Here is a 24408-nt window from a genome sequence, read left to right as displayed (position 1 = left end):
ACATCCATACGGACAGGGGACACTCACTTTGCTTTCTGGCAACAGCAAATGGACTCTTCAAAATCATTTCGACCAACAGGGGCTTTCATTTGGCTTCTTTACCTTTGTCACATAAGCCTAGGTTATAAACCTAAACGCCAACCAACAAGGATGGCCAAGAGCTCAGAGGAGTGCTGTGAAAACACCCGGAATCGTCTGTGGAATGAGATGAAAATAAGTAAAAGAAAAGGAGAGAGCCATCTTGTCCTCACAGACAGAGGGCAGCAGCATGCGGCCACTTCCTGCACCTTTGGTCAGTTCTTAAGAGCCAAAGAACTAGTATTTGAATGACTTTATCTGTGTTGGCCGCAGCCAAAGATCATTCATGCAGAGATCTTATTCTTCCCGGATTCCCTTCTGCATTATAGGATGAGTATAATCATACTGTACAGAAGCAGTTGGAAATTTATAATTCTGGAGTATTTCCGCACTCTCTTTATATGTAATGAAATCTGTGAAGGGTAAGAATGTTGATCAGGACATTCACTTCAAATGTGTATAAAAAAGATTACGAATATATATATATTTTTAAAATCATAAAAGTTGATAGCTGAATCATTTGAGGGTGCCTATTTTTTTAAATACTCTTCTTAAAGTTTATTCACCTTTTGAGAGGTGGAGACAGTGTGAGCAGGGCAGGGGCAGAGAGAGAGGGAGACACAGGATCGGAAGCAGGCTCCAGGCTCTGAGCTGTCAGCACTGAGCCCGATGTGGGGCTTGAACTCACCAACCGTGAGATCGTGACCTGAGCCGAAGTCAGACGCTTAACTGACTGAGCCACCCAAGCACCCCTTGAAGGTTCCTTTAATGACTAAGTTATAAATGCTTCACATTACCTATTTTACTTAATTAACAATTTTCATTAGATCATCATTCAAACAGTTGACATGAAGCCTTTAATTCCACGTGGATCTGATGCCTCGTACAAAGCAACCCGTGCTGTGCTCACATTTCACATCAGGTGGCCAATGCAGTTACAGTGCTGAGGGCACCAGGTTACTTACAGAACAGGATTTTCCCAGCCTCCCTGATAAGTGACAGGGTTTCACATCTGTCACGTCGCAGAATCAGGTTAGGTGGCCTGACTGCTGGGTAAAACAAAGTGTTTAATATATAAATAACTAGGCTTTCTTGGACTCAGGCTTATAGTCGGAATTTAAATTCCAAATCTAATTTAAATAGTATACATAAGTAGCATGTACACGAATTTACTTTTAAGTCCATCCACTAATCCTGATAGATACGAAAACAACAGTAAGCTCAGTTCATTCTGATTTTTAAAATGTCTAGGGAATTTTACCAACAGACTAATTTTAGAAAATAACCAACACGCTGTGATATTTTGTTTCAATGTGTACGAAACCAACAACAACCCCGAATCCCCAAACAAAGTAACGCTTTCTTGTTGAACTTCATTCTGTTAAATGTTTTAAACTCTGGGAGAGACCTTTGCGACAATCGGTCAGGACTCCCCCAATTTCTCCATTGAGGGAACTGAGGCACAGGGAGGTCAGCGACTTATCTGAGGTACTTGGAGAGAGAGGCAGAGCCCCTGCCCATCACAGCTGGTCTGGCCTTGAGGGAGGAGGCAGTCCCCAAAGGAAGACAGAGGCCAGTCCTTCAGTTCTTTACTTAGGCTGACATAGGGGCTCACACTTTGGGGCTCGCACCTTGAACAAGCATTCATTACAGAAAGGACAGGTGCATCTGAAAAGCTAACGGCACAGCTAAAAATGTATCCATATGCAGGTTGCAAAGGAAAATGCAGCATTACCAGGATCCTCACGCAAACCCAAACTCTCTAACCAAAACTACTTGTCATTTGACATCATACATGTCTTACGTAGCTTACTGTAAACCTTGTAGGTAAACCTACTGTAAATCGTGCAGGTTATACTCTGAATTTTACTTGCCAAAAATATTTCCCTTGCAGCATTTAAAAGCCTAAGTTCTTAGACTACATAAGAAAGAATTTTCCAGGCATGTTTTTTCTTTCCTACAAACATTCCTGTTTTTTTAAACTACTAACAATAGTTCAAAGTTTCTGTAAGTGCCATGACATTCCAATTGTCTTCTCAGTCAGATAAAACTGTACTGTTTTCCCAAAAGAGAAGTCAGTGATATTTTCTCTTTACAGGTATTTATCATAAACATTTAACTCTGGAAATAAAGATCTATCCTTTAACCTGTACCTGTAATTTGGGAAACTAGCTGTTTTTTGCCATAGTTTCTAGCACTGACCTCATCATGCATACCCTATATTAAACATTTTGAATTTGGGGTTTTTTTTTCCCCTACGCTTGTATCATGGTATGAAATACCAAATGTTTTGGGGCGCCTGGGTGGCGCAGTCGGTTGAGCGTCCGACTTCAGCCAGGTCACGATCTCACGGTCCGGGAGTTCGAGCCCCGCGTCGGGCTCTGGGCTGATGGCTCAGAGCCTGGAGCCTGTTTCCGATTCTGTGTCTCCCTCTCTCTCTGCCCCTCCCCCGTTCATGCTCTGTCTCTCTCTGTCCCAAAAATAAATAAACGTTGAAAAAAAAAATTAAAAAAAAAAAAAAAAAAGAAATACCAAATGTTTTTAGAAAATTAATGACTTTGATATCATACATCTAAATTGAATCAGGCTTCTATCCGAAAGCAATGTCTTGAATTATATACATAGAAATGAGAACAGAGAGCTACAGTGAGAGCAGCCTATAGCTCAAACAGAAAGTGATTTTGCTGGCCTCACATAGCAAAAGTTCTAGTAGGCAATGTTTTAACTCCAAATAATACCAAATATTCCTAATGCTTAAAACTTCCAAACTCAGAATTGTTTAGGCTAACAGGTCCATTCAGCTTTTTTGTGTGTGCAGATGCAACATTAATCACTGATTTCAGTGAGCAGAGGACTCTCAGAACTAGGTACACATCTGATTGCACATAAAATTAAATACCCAAGGATCTGCCAAGTGAAAGCCCCTCAGACCATGGCAAGAACAAAGAAATGTGTCCTAGTTGCTTTCTATGGATTACACAACGTCTGATGGATTTTGTTCGCCAATAGGTTCTGCTGAACAATTTTTTTGTTGTTGTCATGAAGCAAAACAGTTTGGTAAGAACAGAAGAGTTACTGTATTAGAAACAAAAGAATATACTTAGGGCGTGATTTTAAAGGATATTTTCCAACATTGGGTCACAGAATGCCCCAGCCTCCTCTTGTCTGGGAGAACTGAGAGTTTGGGGAAGGTAATAGAGACCCCATGCTGCCGTTGTGTATGGGAGGAGCGGGAGGGTACTTAGAAAACTTTTTGTGTTGTCTCTGAAGGTACCCTGAACCTTCAGATGCAAAAGAATTTGAGCTGGCCCCTATTCAGATGAGGCAGAAGGTGTTCCTTTTATTAGTTAAGGTCATAAAACTTTTAATCGGCTTAAGACCTTGTGGGTGTTTTAAAACCATTATCACAGACACGCACACAAACAGATCCCATAGTTTCACTGTGAGGTACAGGAATCTGTGTGCTCAGGAAGGGTGGGAGGAAGTTGGGCTGGGAGGGTGGCCCTTAGGACCGCCAAGGCTGTAATACTTGTATCTGCCCCTACTCCTTGGCCCTCCAAGCTGTCCTTGTGAGACTGTCAATTCCCTTCTCTGGTCCCCTTTCCCACCTTCAGGGTACAAAAGAAAAAAAAATCTTTGTCAGTTTTCAGCCAAACCAAAGTCTTGGGTTTTATTCCAAATTACCCTTGGAGAGTTAAATGCGTGCGTTTTCTCAGCCTTATTTCGCCAACGATGTTCTCTCTGCACCACAGGCAGAGGTGGTGGCACTGCTCAGGTAAATTCCAGCCTGGGTCCCAGGGTTTTCCACATTCTTTATTGAGCGAAAGAAGCAGGGGCCACTCAGCTTCTGTTACCCACACCGTGGTTCCGGTAGTTTATGCTATAACCTGCCTTCGAGAAGGTCTATTTTAATAATAGATGTAGATTTACTAACTTAAGCATGTAAGTAAAGACCACGACGTTTGACTCATTGGCACGTATGGATTCGTGGCCAAATGTCCTTTACCGAAAAACCCAGCTTTGAGAAGACAGAACAAATGTTATATGGTTTTTCTTTCAAATGGTTATTGTTTTTAAAAAGCTGCTGAAATTCTGAGCCGAAGCTTTTGCATTCTAACCCAGTCTCAGGGCTAACTGGCTCAAACTGACATGAGACAGTGAGGTTTCCCCTCTCAGGGTCAGTGTGAGGGTCAGGGAGCTATGCAGCTTCCTCCAGAGCCAGCTCTCCTACTGGCTAGCAGGCAAATTCCAAGGGATAGATAGGATTAAGGGCTCCAAAGAGGATTCTGCAGCTCTCCCCCAAAGGAGGATCAAACACTGGTCTAGTTTTGGAACAAAAAACAAACCCCAGCAAAGGAGAAAGTGCCTCTTTAAACAGCATGTGTCCCTTACCAAAGCTCGTGCCCCTTCCAGGCTGGCTGGGGAGAGCCCTTTTTAACAGGCAAGTGTGTGCAATGGATCCAAGAATGTGAGGGCAGGCTCGACATGCCTTCTCTGGTTTCCTAAGTAGGGTCATAACTTGCGGGGCAGGTCAGCATCCCAAACCTCTTCCCGCTGCTTTTGGTAACTAATGGATAAACTCTGCCAAGAAGCTCAATCGTGCACCATAGAGATAGCACTTTGCATGAATGTCTCTGCACACTCTCCTAAGCTTAGGCCCCAAAGGATTAAGGTAATAAAACCTGCTTACATCTTCTTACAGTTTTGTCCAGGAAACAAAGTCACCACCCACACAGAGCAAAACAACCCCACCCCCACTCATTTCACCTCACCTCCCCTTTCAAACTGCCCCCCTGCGCGTGGACAGTGGGAATCGCTGGTAGAGGTGGGGTAATCCGACTCAGACTCCGTTGTAAACGCGCCCCAGCTGCACAAGCGGTAACCCATTAACTTGGAATCTAGGGTCACTGTGGACGGTTTTCTATTAATAGGGGATAAAGCTGCTGCATACATTAGCGGTAATGCCCTGGCCGCCCGCGCAAAATTAACTCCTCACAGGCCAGCACCAGGCAACCATGTTCTGCCCAGGCAGATGTGTTCACACACACACACACACACACACACACACACACACACACACACAGGGCTTTAGAACCCCTTCCCTTAAACATGCCAGATCCCACTCCCATCCAGAGTGCAGGCAGTGGCAGTCGTTCCTGAAGGATGTCTTCGGGGAGGGAGCGGCGGCGGCGGCGGCGAGTAGAGTCTTCGGTCGGGTCAGCTCAGCTTCGCCACGCAGATGGCCAGGGCCACGGCCGCCAGCAGCACGGCGCTGAAAACGGTGGCGGCCAGGGCTTTGCTCACGTCGCAAGGCCCGGTGCGCTCCTGTACAGACACGACGCCCACCGAAGAGGCGCCGACACTGGACAGGAGCTCGGCGCCCGCCGTTTGGCGGGCCTGCACGGTCCAGCGGGGCACGTTGACCTTCATCTCCATGTCGTTGACCATCTCGCTCACCTGAAGGATCTCCCGCTCCAGCTCGCGCAGGTCGTCCACGTCGAAGTCGCGCTCCGCCTCGTGCCGCAGGCTGCGGGCGCTCAGGGCGCGCGCCGCTACGCCCGCGGAGCCGCCCGCTACGCCGGTGCGCACCAGCGGCCGCCGCGGCGCGTGCAGCGGGAACGCGGTGCCCAGGGCCAGCGCACGCCGCATGTCGGCTTCCAGCAGGTCCAGGCAGCCAGAGAAAGCCACCCAGAGGCGCTCGAACTCCGCGCGCTCCTCGGCGTCCAGGCCCCGGTCGCGCAGCGCGGCCGTCAGCTGGGCGCGGATGGCTACCGCCAGCTCCTGCGCCTTCTGGCGCGTCTTCTGCAACTCCTCACGCAGGTTCTGCGAGTCTGCCGAGCCGCCTACGGTCAGCACCAGGTGGTGGTAGCATGCGGTCGTCTTGTTGAGAGCGTCCAGCAGCGCCTTGCACTCCTCCCTTGCCATGGCGGTGCGCTCGGGCGCAGCCCAGCCGCCCACACCCCTCTTCGCCCCCAAGCTCTCAGCGCGGCAGGACGCGGCCGGCCACGAGGGCAGCCTGGGGCCGGGCGGTCCGCGCGCTTCTCATGGCCCGAGACAAGCTCGGCGCTGCCGCTGTAGACAGAACCTCTCCAGCCCCACGACGTGCGCCTCCGCGGACCGGACGCAGAGACAGAGCCCCGTTAGCTATCTCTCATCCCCTCGTCCATCATTTCCTGATGCACTTCAAGTCACACGCCGAGTCTCTGCACCGCCCTCGCCTCCACGATGGTCCTCTGCGAAGCCCGGGTTGCGGTCCCCATCCTTCTCCTGTGCCGTCGCCAGCGCTAGCGGCCGCCGAGCCGCGCGCGGCGCCTTAGCCACAGCCAAGGGCTGCGGGGTCGGGTTTCTTAGGATCCGCCCACCCCCGCCCGTCCTCGCGGAGCGCTTGCAACTCTTGAATCTGGGATAGGCGGGGCCCCGCGCGGGGAGGTCACGTGTAGGTCCCCCATCTCCCCCTCCTCTGCACCCCATTACAGATTTGGAGACTAGCCCTCGGCAGTTCCAACCCTCCAGTATCGTAAAGATGGGGAAACCGAGGCACAGGTAAAAGGGAGCCTAGATCACGCGACGTCCGTACAAGTGGGGGAACCAGAACCCAGGGACCCTAACTCCTAGACCCCTTCATTGACATAGTGGTGTCCCTTGTAGGACAGGAGGACTTCGTCCTCCGAAGCTAGCAGTAAAGGGCGATCCACCGGGCGGGACGACTCCCTGATGCTCGCTATCCAGATCCCGCCCGCTTTCTAGGGACCAAGCTTGGACCCCACCTCTAGTGTCAGATCAGCTTTCGGCCCCGCCCCCTCCCGTTCCGGGCACGCGCAGTCCGCGGCTCCAGGCTGGTCCCGCCTGAGTAGGAAGCGCTGTGCGCCGCCTGAGCCCCACCCCGGCTGGGCGGGCTCAGTGATTGCTCTGTGCACACGTCACTCTGGGTAAGGGCTGTCGCTCATTGGCCTGACCAGGTGCGGCTCCGCCCAACGGCGGAGTAAAGGGGTGGGCGGTGGAGCTGAACTGCTGCGCTGGGGTGGTGGGCACCGAGGTCCGAGTCGAGGGCCCGGGAGGTGTCGCCGCCGCTCCTGGAAGGGCAGGGAGTGAAACTATGTAGCCTTTTAAGTAAGTGTCCTCCCTCCTGTCTCCTTCCGCGCCTCCCTTCCTCCGGGACGGCTGCGCCTCGGGGCCTAGTGGCCGGGCGGGGCCCTAGAGCTGGAAGGGGGAGGGGCTCTTTTCTCACCGCCGCGGGAGTCCCGCGGCGCCCCAGGCTGGGCTGGCTGCCCCTGGACGGCCACCCCAAGACCCCAGTCCCTCGTTAGCTGGGCCGCCCGCCCGCGCTCTCCGGGTCCGATCGGCAGCCGGGCTCTCTCTGCCCTTCGTGTGCGGAGTGGGGGATGGCGAAGAATGCGCCCTCTGATCCCCATGACTACGGGACGGGTCAGCGGGTGCGGGGGCTGTGAGCTCGGACTTGGGGGCAGTGGGCGGGGCCGTCGCCCCAGCGCTGAGTGGCCTCGGTGGTTTGCTGACTGCCTGACCCGGCGGCTGGAGGGGGAGGATGTGGGTGGGGGTCCGGAGCCTCTGGCCTTGTGGTCCCGGGGGAGTGGGGGGGGGGGGTGGTGAAGGGGCAGGGAAGGAGGAGGGAATCCCTGTCAGTCAGTCGTCTTTCATCCTGCTGGGTAAAATTTACTCCAGGAAAACTTAAGCACCAAGAGATGTTCCAGATTCTGGGTCTGTTCAGTTCTTTTCGTTGAACATAGACTACTGTGGGCTCTTGAGCCAGGCATGGCCCCTGGAGATGTTGAGGACTTGGGCACTGGAAACCGAAGCCTGTGCTGGGCCATCACGGAGCAAGTGACCCGTCTTCCTTGAGAATTTAGGACATGCAGGGAGGGAGGAGCTGGAGAGACTGGAGGGACTACTGGTTTGCATGCGAACTGGCATTTTCCAAGTTTATGGGTTTCGTGGGGGAGAGTACCCTATTTTGATTAGCGCAAGCATCCCGCCAGCCCCAGAGAAGAGCAGGGAATCTTGGTGAGATATTAGCGTTTTGAGTCTGCCTCCCCCAGCATGGTATTGAGGCAGTCCAGAGGATCCAGAGCGCTTCACCCCAGGGTTCCCTCTCACTGAGCTCTCTGTCCTTTTATCTATTGATTTGGGGCCATTTGGGGCCAGGGCTTGGATGATCCAGGCCGTGGCCATTCTCGGCTGTGTGGCTCTTAGCCGCCCACTGGCCACATGGGGCCATGGCAAGGGAAGAGTAGTTTTCAAGACAAAATGGACAGGAGGGAGAACCCATCACTTTGGGGAGCTTTGGGGACAGTAGAGGGAGGTGAGGCTACTGAGATCGGTGGAAGGCCAGAATGAGAGGTTCTTAATGCCAGGTGGAGAAATTGAGAGTTCATCTAGTAGGGAGTTCAAGTACGTAAGTCCTTGAAGAATATAGTAGCCCTCTTTAATCTGGGGGGGATGTTTCCCAAGACCCTTACTGGATGCCAGAAACTTTGGATAGTACCAAATCCTATACCTACATACCTATGATGAGTTTAATATATAAATTAGGCACAGTAAGAGATTAACAAAAATAACTAATAAAAAAGAACACTTATTCATGAGGCACTGTGATAAAAGTTATGTAAATGTGGTCTGTCTCAAAATATCTTACGGTACCGTACTCATTCTTCCTGTGATGATGTGAGATGATAAAATGCCCACGTGATGAAATGAAGTGAGGGGACCCAATACGGGTTATTATGATACCGTGTTAGCTACTGTTGACTTTCTTTTTTAAATTTTTTTTTCAACATTTATTTATTTTTGGGACAGAGAGAGACAGAGCATGAACGGGGGAGGGGCAGAGAGAGAGAGGGAGACACAGAATTGGAAGCAGGCTCCAGGCTCTGAGCCATCAGCCCAGAGCCTGACGCGGGGCTCGAACTCACGGACCGCGAGATCGTGACCTGGCTGAAGTCGGACGCTTAACCGACTGCGCCACCCAGGCGCCCCTACTGTTGACTTTCTGACCGTATGTCAGAAGGAGGATCTTCTGTTTCCGGACTCCAGTTGACCATGGGGAACCAAAACTGGAAAATGAAACTGAGGGTAAGGGGGACTACTATACCATACAGACCTCAGTGTTGCAAAGATCACTTTGTTATCTTTTCATGTGGACCAGTATGAGTAAGGTCAGGAGGCAGAAGCCCCTGAGGGAGAAGTGCAGGATGGGAGCAGGGACAGACACTTGTGACTAGCCCCGGCGACAGGAAAGCAGTCGGGGCTCTGAAGTGGAGAAGCTACTGGGGTGAGCTCTCTTGACTTTGGCTTGCCATCTGAAATCATCCTGCCTGGCAGCATTGCCGGGAGAGCAAGCAGTAGTGTCTGCAGTCAAGGTCTTCTTGATTGTGTCTCCTTGTGGCTCTTGGACTGCATTGCCCTCGTGAGGGCAACCGCTGGGTCTGTGCACCGTTAGTGTTTCTGTGGGGGCTCTCCCTCCATTTGTGAATTGTCAGAATTAGATTGGTGGCCAGTAACTTAATCCTCTCCTAGAGGAGCAGAGGAATGTGGCCATGTGATGATAGATACCAGACCTCGAAAGGATTCAGACCCGAATCCAGACCTTCTACGTCTGCGAGACACCGAGACGCGGCCCTCGGAACTCCCGCCTTTCTGCTCAGGATTCTGGCAGGAGTTGGGTGCTGGTGCTTCCTCCGGTGACTTTCGGAGCGGGGTGATGGAGTGGTGTTCTGAGGGGCGGTTGTGCTCCTCCGAACTCTCCTGCCTAGTGGTCACACCCCTCTTCCAGCTCTGAGGCCTTCTCTCCCTGTGTGGCCCTCCACATTCCAGCTGTCACTGCGTATGGCCAGCTCTGAGCGCAGTTTGTTTCTGGCTTTTTGCCAGTGCCTGCATAGCTGCCTGGGGCCAGCTCGTCACCCTCCCCTGGATATGGGCAGTGGATTTTCAGCTCCTATGAGAGATGACACCTCCCGGGGAGCTTGAGCTTCCTCTAACACCCCGCTATCATTTTGTTCAAGTGGACGACACAGATACAGCATGCCTACGGAGAGCCAGCTGGCCACAAACAGGCTGGAAGCTTTGAAGGAGAGCTTTGAGAAAAGTATAGCTAGGATCCACAGATGTTACAGGCCGGAAGGACATAAGTGACTGTAATGTCATATGTTACACCGTCCAGCTGCTTCCATTTGCTATTAAATATAGATGAATTAGAAAGTTTTGCCCTTTTGCCTTTCCCTTCTGAATCACAGATGAAACTAGTTGGAGAATGTTGCTCATCATTTGGAAAATATGCCTGATCAAGACCTTTGGTGAGGGCCCTGTAAGGGTGGGAGCAGCCAGAGCAGTGACATTTCAGCCGGGACTTTATCTCTGGGAGGCACAGACATTGGATTGTGCTGAGCGAAGCTGCACGCTGTCATCAGATGGTCCCTGACCACCCAGCCTCATCTAGGCTGATGGGACGGTTGAAGACCACAAAACCACAAGTGTGCACACCACATCTTGAAATGTCCGGTGCTAGTTTGAGACCTTGCCTGGCTCTCCTGTTCATAGGGTCACCTCAGATAACTCATGTTCAGGGGTATTTGTTACCTGTGACTAATTTCACATTGGAGTTGCTGTAAATCATCCCATCATTTGAGCTTCGTCAAGGGGGGAGTTTTTTTCTTAAAGGGGTTTTAAAAGAGGATTTACTGCTCTTTCCAGTTTTATGAGGAAGAATCCATTTACTTTGCATGTTATTTTAAAATCTAAAGCTAATTCTTGCAAGTAAACTTGTTCAGGGTGTTAACCTACTTTAAGTATTTACCTCTGTATGAGAATTCCATTCTGGCATTAAGCACCAGACTGCATCAGATTATTATATGTTTTTAACACTGGGAGGAAAAGGTGGACAACAGTTCTGGACAGAGCTCTTGGAATCCGTACTCCTGGACAGAGGGTTCAGTCCTTGGCAACCGGGAGGAATGATGTCCGAGAGAAAACAGATGACTTGGGACTGAAACACAGCAAGCTCTGTCCCATTCACCAGCAATGCTTGCTCGGTCTTGTGTGTTTCGTGCATTTGAATGGAATGTTTTTCTTTTTATAAATGTTTTTTTCATTTTATTTCTTTTTAGAGAGAGAGAACGCACAAGTGGGAGAGAGGGGCGGGGGGGTGGGGAGAGAGAGAGACAGAGAGACAGAGAATCTCAAGTAGGCTCCACGCTCAGCACAGAGCCCAATGTGGGGCTCGATCCTACGATGTTGGGATCATGACCTAAGCCGAAATCAAAGTTGGACGCTTAACCGACTGAGCCACCCAGGTGCCCCTGAATGGAATGTTTTGATGTGGCCTTCAGGGGCCTTCCTTTACCTTGCTGCCCCTCTCTGACTGGCACTATTTGGATTCTTGTATTTCCCTGGACTCACTCATCTGTCAAGAGAAGTTTACTCTTGGGTTTCTGTTCCTGCTTCCCAAACCCTTGTCTTACTCTGGTCCTTGCCAGGGAGGCCTTCTCTGCTCCCCACCCCACCCCCTTTCCTTGCTTCTCCCTTCTCTTGTCTGGTCCTTACCTGCCGCAGCGCTGCTCTGGGTTGGTTTTACTCTGCTGATACACATTCCTTGCCTCCCAGCCAGGTTGTCACTTCCTCCATCAGAGTTTGCCCTTGTCACCTCCATCTTGGGCGTGGAGGTGTGGACGCTGAGCCCGTACCTCGTCTGAGAAGCAGAAGGAGTGTCCCTTCCCAGCTTCATTCTGCCCGAATCTCATCCTGTCTCATGCGGTTTCTGTCCAAGGGGTGTTTACTTTTGCACTCTGCTGTGTAGAACCAATTGTGTCAGAAACCAGGAAGAATTTTTGTTTTCTTGCGACTCTGTCCCAGCAAAGTCACCTTATCCAGTCGTTCTGGTAGGGACTTGGTAGGGACTCGTAAAAGGATTATTTGGACTCCGGTAATAATTGAATTCAACAATTCAGATACCTGAATTGTTCAGGTACCTGAATTGTTGCAGAGCCGTCTCTGGGGTCCAGGAAGGGATTATATGTAGCCTTTTTCATGCTAGGCTCTTCCCCTAAGAGGATTTGCAGGGAACTCAGGCAGTCCCCAGGGTGGGGCTGTCCCCTGAGGCAGTCCCCAGGAGGGCCTGTAGCAGAGACTGTTCTGGCTGGACCAGACCGGGGGAGTTCAGTGTAGGGCCTGTGTGGCTGTCTGTCATGGTGACTTTTCCTTTGGGGGAATCTGTGCATCTGTGACTCATGAAATAACCCTTAATCCAGGCTTACTTATTTTTACACGATGAGTGTAGTTGTTGAAGGGGTGCATGTTGGAATAAATTCTGACATGTGTGTAACCTCGAATGGGCCAAACGTGCCTCAGTGTCTTCATCTGCAGCATATGGGGGCTAATGATACCAACAGTTGTTTTGAGCATTAATTATAGTTAGTTACCTATAGTTATTATGAACATTAAAATGGGATGAAGATACATAGACGTTATCACAGTGCCTGAACGAAAGATGCTTTCAAATAGTTGCTGTTTTTGTTTTTTAATGTTTGTTTATTTTTGAGAACGTGCAGGCAGAGGAGGGACAGAGAGAAGGAGACAGAGGATCTGAAGCGGGCTCTGTGCTGACAGCAGAGAGCCCGATGTGGGGCTCACACTCATGAACTGCGAGATCATGCCGTGAGCCAAAGTCACTCAACCTACAGAGCCCCGCAGGTGCCCCATCAAATAGTTGCTATTTTTATCATTAGCTGAAACTGATAGAATTCATAATGTATGTACTTATGTCTACTGTCCTGGTATTTTCCCAAGAAGGCATTTTGGAATATTGTTATATAGTAAGAAAGTAATTCAGTTTTTCATTCCTATTTCATTCATCTTATTGTATCAGGGATAAGTTACTTGATGTTCTTTGATAGTTGCTAATTTTCCCTTTTCAGTGAAGGGGTCTCAGGCTCGGGTTCAGAGTGTTTGGCAGGTAGTGGTATTTAGCAAGGTTTTAACGTCAATTGTTTTTATAATTTTTAAGATTACATATTTTATAGGAGTGATACTGTTTTTATATTTAAAGTTGTAATAAGGGTTCTTTTTAAAATAAATTTTAGAGGCGCGTAGGTGGCTCATTTAAGCGTCCAAGTCTTGATTTTGCTCGGGTCGTGATCTCACTGTTAGTGGGATCGAGCCCCACATCGGGCTCTATGCCAACAGCAAGGAGCCTGCTCTGGATTCTCTCGCCTCTCTGTGCCCCTCCCCTGCTTGTGCTTTTCTCTTTCTCTTTCTCTCTCAAAATAAATAAATAAACTTAATAAAAATAAATAAAATTAAAAAAAATTTTTAAACGTTTATTTATTATTAAGAGACAGAGAGAGACAGAACATCGGCATCGGAGGGGCAGAGAGAGGAGGAGACACAGAATCCAAAGCAGACTCCAGGCTCTGAGCTGTCAGCCCAGAGCCTGACGCGGGGCTCAAACTCACAAACCGCGAGATCATGACCTGAGCCGAAGTCAGACGCTCAACCGACTGAGCCACCCAGGCGCCCCTAAATAAAATAAAATTGAAAAGACAGTAGGTGTTTAAAGGAATATGTCAAACATTAGCAGTAGAGTCATTGTGTATAATTATGCAGATTATTTACTACACAGGTGCCCTGCCTAGGGGAGGGAGATATTGGCAAACTGGGACTGATAAATAGCCTGTGAGCTACTTACCAAGCCATGTGCCCTGGCATAGGACTGTACCCACTGGGAGGATGGGGTCCCTTTTTCTGATTCTCACAAAGACACCATATGGGCCAGCAGTAGGTGGTGGTATACTGGTATGCAGTATGGCAAAAATACTGAAAGCGGCATGTAAATGGGAATCCTGCAAGACAGGTGTTTATATTCTTCATTGCACTGCCTGAGATGGAGGCTCAGATTCTTTTTCTGTGCCCATTTTTCATATTCCTCTCTGATAGCTCAGGGACACCACACAGATGTATGGTAAACGGAGCAGACAGGGGCAATGGAAGCTCCATTCACAACAGGAGAAAATCTATACAGAATATGCAAATAATGTTTAATAAGAGTTGTATATAATCTATGATTTTTATGGAGAAAATTTAATTGGAGGACATAGAAGAAGACATACAGGGAAAGACATACCATGTCCATGGATGATGAGATTCATTATCATAAAGATGTTGACTTTCCAGTCCATAAATTTAGTGCATTTCTAATAAAAATCCCAAGAGGATTTTTCATGGAATTGATGAACTGACTTTAATTTATGTGATATTGCAAAAAGTTAAGAAGAACCAGACAATTTTGGAGAACAAGGAGGGAGGCCTTTATGAGACAGCAAGGCTTATTATGAAGCTATAGTCATGTAAAACAATGTGGTGTAGCCCTACTCTGTCCAGTATAATAGCCACTAGCCATATGTGGCTATGGAGCACTTGAATGTGGCTAATATGAATTGAAAAGTGAATGTAAAGTACACACCAAATTTTGAAGATTTAGTAAGAGTAAAAAAGAATGTAAAATGTGTCATTAATAGTTTTAAAAATTGATCACATGTTGAAAATATAATATTTTGGATGTATTAGGATAAATATATTCTTAAAATTAATTTCACCTTATATTAAACATTTTTTTAATGTTTATTTTTGAGAGAGGGAGAGAGAGAGTGAAAGCAGGGGAGGAGCAGAGAGAGAGACACAGAATCCAAAACCGACAACAGGCTCTGGGCTGTCGGCACAGAGCCCGATGTGGGACTTGAACCCATGAACCGCGAGATCATGACCTGAGCCAAAGTTGGATGCTTAACTGACTAAGCCACCCAGGTGCCCCTCATCTGTTTCTTTAAAAAAAAATTAAAAACAATTTTTTTAATGTTTATTTTTGAGAGAGAGAGAGCAAGCAGGGGAGGGGCAGAGAGAGAGGGAGACACAGAATCCAAAGCAGGCTCCAGGGTCTGAGCTGTGAACATGGAACCCAGTGTGGGGCCCGAATTCATGAACCGTGAGATCATGACAAGAACAAAAGTCAGATGCTTAACCCACTGAGCCACCTAGGCGCCCTGAAAAAGTAAGTTTTTTTTAACGTTTATTTATTTTAGAGAGAGAGAGAGAGACAGAACACGAGAGGGGGAGGGCAGAGAGGGAGACACAGAATTGGAAGCAGGCTTCAGGCTCTGAGCTGTCAGCACAGAGCCTGATGCGGGGATCGAACTCATGAGCTATGAGATCATGACCTGAGCCGAAGTCAGATGCTCAACCAACTGAGCCACCCAGGCGCCCCTGTTTCTTTTTTAATGTGACTACCAGAAAATTTTAAGTTATATGTGTTTATGCATAGTGTGTATGTAATTACATTTCTCAAGTGTTGGATGGCACTGGTTAGACTGTTGAAATAGCATAGAGCTCAGAAACCAGCTAAACATATATAGGGACTTGGAATATAGCAAAGGTAGCATTATTGGCCAGTGTGAAAGTGATCGACTATTCAAAAAAGCATGATGGGACAGTTAGCTTATGCTATGTACTGAATTTTTGTGCCCCCACCCCCCCCCCATTCATATGTTGAAATCCTAATCCTTAATGTGATGGTATTTGGGGGTCAGGCGTTGAGATTCATAGGGGTTAGATTAGGTCATGGGGCCCTCGTGATGGAATGAACAGTCTTGTAAAAAGAGGAAAAGACAGGAGAACTCTTGCCATGTGAGGACCCAGCGAGGTGGTGGCAGTCTACAAACTAGGAAGTGGGTCATCAAGAACCAAATCTGCCAGGACCTTGTTCTTGGGCTTCCAGCCTCCAGAACTATGAGAAGTAAATTTAAGCCGCCCAGTCTGTACTTTTTGTGTTAGTAGCCCAAACAGCCCAAGATAGCTTACCATATAGGAAAGAAATTAAATTAGATGCCTAATTTATAGTATATATAAAAACGAAGATTCTTAGGAATTATAGTGATTATACTTATGGTTTTGGAGTTGAAAGGATATGATTTCAGGTAGTCTGTGTTGCATAGTAAACCAGCCCAAAACTTAGTGGCTTAAAACTGCCACGATTTATTGTTTCCTACTATTCATGGGCTGGCAGACTGATTCTTCTGCTAGTCTCACCTGGGCTCACATGGCTGCATTCAGCTGGTGGGTGGGCTGGCTGGCTGTACTCACTGGACCACATGGGCCTCTCTTCCCCTCATGGTCCTTCATCCCACGGGCTGCTGCTGCTGCTGCTTCTTCTTCTTTTTTTAATTTTTAAAATGTTTTTATTTATTTTTGAGAGAGGCAGAGCATGAATGGGAGAGGGGCAGAGAGAGAGAAGGAGACACAGAATCTGAAGCAGGCTCCAGGCTCCGAGCTGTCTGCACAGACCCTGACACGGGGCTCGAACCCACAAACCGTGAGATCATGATCTTAGCCAAAGTCAGATGTTTAACTGACTGAGCCACCCAGGCGCCCCTCACAGGCTTCTTCATAGTGTGGTGGTCTTAGGGTGCCAAGAGAAAGGGTGTGGAATCTGCAGTCTCTTGAGGCTGACACTCTAAAATCCCAGAGCATCACTTCTGTCTGTTGGTTGGCTAACGCAGTCACAGGGCTGGCTCAGATTCACAGGGGTGGGGAGGTAGACTCCACCTTCTGAAAGGGAGAATGATGAAGTCACTTTGCAGAAAGGTACTCCAGATGATAGGATTTCCTAAGATCCACAAGGCACTGACCATTAAGGCAAGGGTTGACAGGTTCAGCCACATTAAAATCAAACACTTCTATTTCTGAAAACATCCATTTGAAAAAATGAGGAGACAGGTCACAGATCGGGAGAAGATATTTGCAAGACCTTTTAGTATCCAGATGCATAAAGAACTATAAATGGTAAGAAAAAGGCCAACAACCCATGTAAAAAGTGGGCGAAAGACGTGATAAGGCAATTTATAGAACATAAGGAAATGACGTTCAATTTGTTTTTCTTTTTCTTTCTTTGTTTAAGTGTATTTAGAGAGACAGCATGGGCAGGGAAGGGGCAGAGAGAGAGGGAGAGAGAGAATCCCGAGCAGGCGCTGCACTGTCAGCGCAGAGCCCGATGTGGGGCTTGAGCCCATGAACGGCGAGGTCATGACCTGAGCCAAAACCAAGAGTCAGACACTCAACCAACTGAGCCGCTCAGGAGTCCCGATGTTCAATTTCATTAGAGAAATGAAAATTAAAAACAGCAAAATACTATTTTATACTCCCAGACTGGCAGAAATGAGATAATTGGACAATACTAAAAAGGGTTGGCTAGGATGTGGTATGAGGGAGGGGTGCACCCATGCTCTTTTCATGGAAGTAGAAAGCAGGTGGGTGTACCCTAGACTGCCTCTCCTAGGGACGTTCCCACATATGTGCTCAGGCTATACACATAAGGGCATAAGCGAGTTCATTCCAGCATTGTTTGTAATCCCAAAAATGTGGATGCAATATAGGATATCAGATAAATAAATTGTGTCATGTTCCCTTAAAAGAATACTAGACATCAGAAGTTAGTGAAGGAACGTCTGATCTGTATGGATCAGCATAGCTAGGATTTGAAAACTTGTTGATTGGAAGAGGCGTGTTCCAGGATACTTGCAGCGTGAAGCCAAGTATGGAAATTCTGAAGCTCCTAAAAGAATATTTTATGTTACTTATGAATGCACGCATATTAAAGGAATAGAAACGTGAACAAGAATAGTGGTTGGTTCTGAAAGAGGAGGAGGGAATAGGATCAGAGGGGCATAGGGGGATTCCAGTCTATTCTGACAGACTTCTTAAAAGAAACTCTGAAGCAAATACGCAAAGTGTTAAATTTGGTAATCCGGGGTGGCAGGTTTCCATTGTTCCTGTAGGCTTAAAGTATTTCATTCAGAATACACACATATATTTAAAATGTCATAATTTTGGTCACAGAGGATGTTCTAAAAATAGCCATTTTTATTTTTTGCAATGATTTGGAGCTTAAGATTTTCAGGATGTAATGTATACAGTTAGCCAGTAAAACAACTCATCTTGGAATTGGTGGGTTATCTTTGATATTTCCTGATGGGGTGTTAAGTCTGTAGAGTAGAATAATACATGTCAGAGATGCTTTTTAGAAGTTGCCAGAACAGGACTTTTCTGTGTTATATAAATCTGAAAGTGGTCATTAACTGCTTTTTCCTTCCTTGTCCCAGGAGACGGTCTCTGCCCCATCTGAAGTCCATATGGCTCTATATGACGAAGATCTCCTGAAAAATCCTTTCTATCTGGCTCTTCAGAAGTGGCGTCCTGACTTATGCAACAAGGTGGCCCAAATCCATGGCATTGTAAGTGCCTCAAGCCTGAGGGTCATCCTTCTCCATTAGGCGTGGACCAGGCAGTGCCGACGAGGCCAGACATACTGTCGAATTTGGTTAAGCATAGAGGGAGTCAGTTACAAACTTGCTCAGTATAACAAGCCCCTGGCCACGCTCAGTATGTGAACCAATAGAGAGGGACCACCACGAGCTGCCTCCTCCAGGAAGCCTCCTGGTGTTGCACCAGCCTCGGGTGTAATCCTTTCTCTGATGACATTATTGACAGCCCCTGATGACGTTGATCTCATGATATTCACCTCTGTTTCTCTTGTCTCCATGTTGACCATGAGGGCCTCTGGGGGCAGACGTCATATTTCCCTCAGGGCCTCAGGCTCCTTGTCTGTGAGGTGTGTGCTCACTTGCATGGAATAAGGGAGCTATAAACGCATTCGTACGTTCCTGTGGGAGGCATTTCCTAAAGGGGAGGACCTGGTGGAATAATCGAGGCATCCAGATTGCAGGAGGAGGGAAGCGCATAAGAGAAACCACGGTTTGTCGCTGGGGCACCTGCTGCCTGCAGGGAGGCAGGCCCCGCAGCGCAGACCTTTCCAGTGCTTGGGTGGTGACGGCCGCCTCTTGTGTACACGGCCTTGCGCCACACAGAGTGCTCGGTGCCTTCGGGCTGCTGCCTGCTCGTTTTCTTGCCTTTGTGCTTCTCCGTGTGTGTTGCCCTCTTCTCAGACCGGGTTCCTGCTTTGCGGCCAAGGAGTTGAGCTGGAGGAGAAGGCAGCTTACTCGGGTTCACTGCACGTTCATTGTTGGCTGCCTTGTCTGGGAAATGGGAGGTGACTTTCACCTTCCCCTTTCTGTCCCGCGGCCACCGCAGCCTGCTTTCCCCAAGTTCCTCCCCGGTTTTAGGGTCCACTTTGTGATTCATAGATTTGTCCCAGAGTTACTTTACTTCGGTTTGAAGAAGTCACAAAGTTCATTATGTATAACGTATACATGTGTGTGTGTCTATATATGTATGTTCGTGTGTGCGCACGCACACACACACACACACACACACACACACACAAAAGCAACTGAAGACTATAGCTGTTTCCAAGAAGAAAATAAGGAGCTTCTAAAGTTCACCAGAGACACTATCCTCTGTTCATTTCACGGCAGTTATTAAATGCTACTCTGAGCAAGGTACCATGTTTAATGCTGAGGGTTCAACAATAAATAGGATTATATAGGAATATGTTTTCGCCGTCTTTACCCTTATGGAGCTTAAATTCTAGTGGGGGAGATGGCAAATACGTACTAATTACAGCTGTGGTTCATGTCACAGGGAAGAAGTACAGGACAAAAAGTCACGCTAACTGACCGAATAGGGGATGTATGTCCTCCCCATCTCTGTCCTATATTTGAAAAAATACTGTCTAGGTAAGAGCCTACTACGTGTAACTTTCTCTTGCTCTTTAAGAATGCCATGCTGTGAATACCCTGTGGGACCCATCTGTCTTGCCAGATTGTGTTGCCAGCACGTAGCACGGTTCCTGTCCCCAGGTAGATGCTTTTCCGGCTGCAAGCAGTGGACTCCCACTCGAGCTCACTTCAGCGAAAGGGAAATCCTGAATGTGAACTCCGGCATCTTGGTCACCTTCCTTCTGGCTACCCCAAGGAACGGGAGATTCTTCATAAACTGTGTCATCCCGAGCTCCCGGTGGCCCCCAGGTCCTTACTCCAGCCGCTCCTGAGATCTGCAGGGTCCGGCAGCAGCTGTCTGGGGCCCACGTTTCGCAGCACTGACTTTCTGGCCTTCAGTAGATGGGAGAGAATCAGTGAGGCCAGCTTGCCAGCAGAAGTCACAGCGGGAAGGAGCTAACTGCCGCTGTCTGCCTCAGCCCGGTCCCATCTTGATGGCTCGCTCCTGCCCCTCTCAGCTGTGTGATGGGCTAACCCATAGTAGTGTTCTGTCCACCTCTGTTGGTGGAATGAAAAAAGAATATTCCAGTAGCCCCTGGAAGAGTACTTAATTGTTTCTGCCACCGCTCAGGGGTCCCTGCCGCCCCAGCGGGTGAAAGCTGAATTTTTTCCCATGGGGTTTGGCCATCGGGCCAAGTTTGGCTGCCCCTGAATCAGCCCTGGGCATCAGAGCTGTTTATTGGGCTCTAAAAAACTGTGATCATCACTTTTGAACATGTGTTCCCCCCACCTAGGTTTACCTGCCCCTCACACTCCTTTCTAAAGCACAGCTGGTTGGCCGCCTCATCCTCCTGTGACCGTGTGTGGCAGCTGAGGGTGCACCTGACTGCCCCCCTCCCCCGCCCCCTCCCTCCTTGAGTTTGACTCCTTTCAAAACCTTCCCATGATTCAGATGCCTGCATCCAGGCAGGCGCCTCCTGCCATCACCTGCTCTCTGACTGGACAGGAAGCTCTTACTCCCCGTGTTTCCCAGATTCCAACCCCAGAGGCCTGTGACACCCCCACACTGCTTCTATTTAATTAGCACCCAGCTAATTATATACTGTGGATTCTTCAGAGTGGGCTGGGCAGGCCCGCTGCTTCCCTGGGGCTCTTGTCCGTGGGGTATCAAGGATTCCCAGGTGGATTAGGGGTGGGGCCATTTGCCTACAGGAAAAACACAAATTTCAAAGGGAGATTAAATTTGTTCCTCTCCTTGCAATCTTTTAATTATGGGGTACGTAGGCTTTTGAGGGCCCGCCTGGGAACCTGTCAGCATGTCTTCCGAGTTCCAAAGAACTGACTTCCAAGTAAAATACCTAGACAGGCCAGCTGAGGGCACTGAGGTCTGTATTCCAGTTCTCAGCTCTTGTTTAGCGTAGATCCAGCCAACAAACGTTTATTGAGCACCCACTACGTGCCAGCCCAGCACTGTGCTGGGTTTCCAGGATCACACAGGTGGGTGGGGAGCATGGCACGCCTTCAGGGAATTCCAGAAGCAGGCCGTTGGTAGCTCAGAGGAATGAGTGTCAGGACAGAGGTCATCCTAGGCGCCCGTGGAGTGCCTAACATGGCCTGGAGAAGAGTCCGGAGCGTACCCAGGAGTAGCAGCATGCTAATGCTGGTTCTTGCTTTTATTCTACTGTCCTTTATTTATTTACTGTTGTATAAAAATTCTTTATAAAGGGGCTAGAGTAAAAACTTTTATTGTTAATCTTTGAAATAAGCAGGTCCCCAACCTAGGGTCTACTCAGAGACTCTAAACTTTGTGGCCTCCATGTAGACTGTAATCTCCATGAGGTCTGCTCCAGAAGTCTCAAGCTCTGTCTTGGGAGGGCCCCCGAGACACTTGCACTTGACCCCGCGTCCTGTGGGCAGCTTCACTACTGCTCCTCGTCTCTGCCCTCCAGGGGCTGGCTTCCTTACCCCCTTCTCGGCCAGGGAGCCCGGCTCCTGCCTTCTGCCTGTAATGAAATGCTCCGGGCAGCATCATCTACCTGAAACTGGGGGGCCCTTGATGTTAGAGGACCCCTGCTCACTCAACAAACATTCATCGGGTGCCTACTGTATTGTCGAACAGTGAGCAGGAATGGGGATCCAGTACAGCAGGAGCCGGTCGCGCTTTATTCAAATCAGGGAGGCAGAGAAGGCACACGTAAACAGGTAAATAGAATGGAATCACAGTTGGGGTGAGGTTCTCCGAGGCACCTCAGAAGTTCCTGGTCTCTCACGTGGGACTGTGGGACTCCTTCATCCATGGAGCGGGCATGGGACCATCTCTGGGCCTCCCTGAGTTTGGGCGATAAACAGTCCCCCTCCTGGTTCATGGTGTTCTCTTGCCTGTGCCAGCTCTCAGGTCCCCAGGCTCTTCTTTCTGTGCTCCCTGCGACCATGAGGTTGTTTCTCAATTCATGCTTCTATCTGATGGCCTCCCTTTTCTTTCTTTAAGTTTTACTTGTATTAAAATTTAAAATTATATGTTTTAAAAATACCTTTTGTTGAGTAATCTCAGTGCCCAACGTGGGGCTCAAACTCATGACCCTGAGATCAAGAGTCACATGCTCTATGGGGTGCCTGGGTGGCTCAGTCGTTTGAGCGTCTGACTGTGGCTCAGGTCATGATCTTGTGGTTTGTGAGATCGAGCCCCGCGTTGGGTTCTTGCTGACAGCTAAGAGCCTGGAGCCTGCTTCAGATTCTGACGCTCCCTCTTTCTGCCCCTTCCCCACTCACGCTCTGTCTCTCTCTCTCTCTGTCAAAAATAACAAACATTAGGGGCGCCTGGGTGGCGCAGTCGGTTAAGCGTCCGACTTCAGCCAGGTCACAATCTCGCGGTCTGTGAGTTCGAGCCCCGCGTCGGGCTCTGGGCTGATGGCTCAGAGCCTGGAGCCTGTTTCCGATTCTGTGTCTCCCTCTCTCTCTGCCCCTCCCCCGTTCATGCTCTGTCTCTCTCTGTCCCAAAAATTAATAAACGTTGAAAAAAAAAATTAAAAAAAAAAACAAACATTAAAAAAAAAGTCACATGCTCTACCAACTAAGCTTAATATCAAACATTTGATAAGAGAAGAAAGAGTAATATAAAGAGCCCCATGCATCTGTCACCCAGCTTCAGGAGTGATCAGTTCAGTGGCTGGTCACATGTCATTTCTGCTCCCTCCTGCCCTCCGCTCTCAGCTACTGGATTCTTTTGAAGCAAATCCCAGAAAAATTGTGTCAGGTTGTCATGTGGTTTTGTCTGCAGATATTTAGGGATGTGTTTTTAAATGATAAGGACTCTTAAAAAATGTGACCACAGTGCCATTATCACAGCTAAAAAATTTCCTTAATGATTCTTCAGTGTTGTCAACTATCTAGTCAAATTTCCCAAACCATCTCGTAATTGTTTGTCTGTTTGTCTGTTTTGCAGTGGGTTTGTTCAGATCAGGATCCAGAGGAGGTCCACAAGTTATGTTGGATTGAGGAGTCTTTAAGTCTGTCTTTTCTCCTCACTGCTGAGCTAAACTGGAGCACGCAGAGCCACACATACTGCGTGTGTGAGATGCGGTCAGTTTTGACATTTGTGTAGCCTTCTGAAACCATCACCACAGCTTTGTGTGTCTTTTTAGTTTTATCTTCCCCTTTCTTGTTTTCTTTCTCTTCCTTCCTTCCTTCTTTCTTTCCTTCCTTCCCCTTTCCTTTCCTTTCCTTTCCTTCCTTTCTTTGAGATTCATTCCCCTGGGTCATTCACCCTGTAGTTTCCTGCATTTTGACTTTTGCCAGTTGCAGTCCCATGGTGGTGTTGACGGTGGTCCTCTGTTTCCTGCGTTTCCTGAGATTGGTAGTTAAATCTAGACGTTGATCTGATTCAGTCTTGATTTTTTTTAGGAGGGGTGAGCCACTTCATCGACAGGGCTGTGTTCTTTTGTCAACAAGTGCCTCCTTTTTCTGCTGCGAGGAGTTGGCGTGTCCCCCATGGGGGGCGAGGCCATGCTGCTCTTTCTACCCTGCCTGAGGAAGCCCCTGATGACAGCCGCTCTCGCCGGCTGCAGAGTTTTACGGTGTCTTTGCAGGGGGACATCCAGCCAGCCCTGGGCTGAGCTCCCAGCACTGGCTCCAGGAAGTGGCAGGACTTTGAGTCATGGCACCGCCACTCACTGGCTGTGTGACCCTGGACAGTTTCCTCAGCTCCCTTGAGCCTCAGTTTCCTTGAGCATGTATGTATGATGGGGATATGTGCAGAAGCCGTTTGCTTTGTGCTGGGTTGCTTTAGGAGAGGGGGCTCTGAGGGACTAGGCCGTCATCTTCCTTCTGGGTACACTTGAGTTTGAGAGAGTCCCTGAGCCATGCAGACTCGCTTGTTGGTGCCCAGCCGGCGCGGTGGCCATGGTCGGGCCAAAGTTCACGTCTCATGTTGAGCCTGCCCCAAAGACAGAGTCTGGCACGCCAAGACACCTTGGTGACGGTGAGAGTCTACACAGGAAGTTGTGTTTCTGCGGCTCACATTACAAACTATGATCATGACTAGGCTTAAAAAAAAAAAAAGGCAGGGAAAAAAGACAGGAAGGAAGCTGTCTTTGAGGTGCAGGGTTTCTCGTTCAGGTGGTGGGACTACATGTGCCTTCTTAGTTTCACTTTCCCAAACTAC

At 48.6% G+C, this 24408-nt stretch overlaps 2 protein-coding genes across 5 annotated transcripts in view; one reads left to right on the top strand and one right to left on the bottom strand.

The window, feature by feature from the left end:
- Window positions 1-5237: 5237 nt before the first annotated feature.
- Window positions 5238-6288, bottom strand: RGS9BP (regulator of G protein signaling 9 binding protein). The gene has a single exon (XM_047836204.1). It carries the CDS (start codon window positions 6001-6003, stop codon window positions 5296-5298), a length of 708 nt encoding a protein of 235 aa, XP_047692160.1. The 5' UTR covers window positions 6004-6288; the 3' UTR covers window positions 5238-5295.
- A 764-nt stretch (window positions 6289-7052) lies between these two features.
- ANKRD27 (ankyrin repeat domain 27) overlaps window positions 7053-24408 on the top strand; it is a 52726-nt gene continuing 35370 nt past the window's right edge. For 3 of the 4 annotated variants that reach the window (XM_047834406.1, XM_047834405.1, XM_047834407.1), the window contains exons 1-2: window positions 7053-7188; window positions 18234-18365. In XM_047834406.1, coding sequence (XP_047690362.1) covers window positions 18264-18365 — 102 coding nt within the window. In that variant the 5' untranslated portion in view covers window positions 7053-7188; window positions 18234-18263. Of the gene's footprint in view, window positions 7189-18233; window positions 18366-23227; window positions 23328-24408 lie in introns of those variants that run through there. The other variant, XM_047834408.1, reaches the window with a different exon arrangement.

Source organism: Prionailurus viverrinus, chromosome E2, assembly GCF_022837055.1.
Source record: "Prionailurus viverrinus isolate Anna chromosome E2, UM_Priviv_1.0, whole genome shotgun sequence".
Classification (NCBI taxonomy): domain Eukaryota; kingdom Metazoa; phylum Chordata; class Mammalia; order Carnivora; family Felidae; genus Prionailurus; species Prionailurus viverrinus.
This window is presented reverse-complemented; position numbering and strand designations above follow the sequence as displayed.

Excerpts from the sequence above, each read along its gene's own strand:
- RGS9BP (XM_047836204.1), bottom strand. The coding sequence starts at position 6,003 with ATGGCAAGGGAGGAGTGCAAGGCGCTGCTGGACGCTCTCAACAAGACG.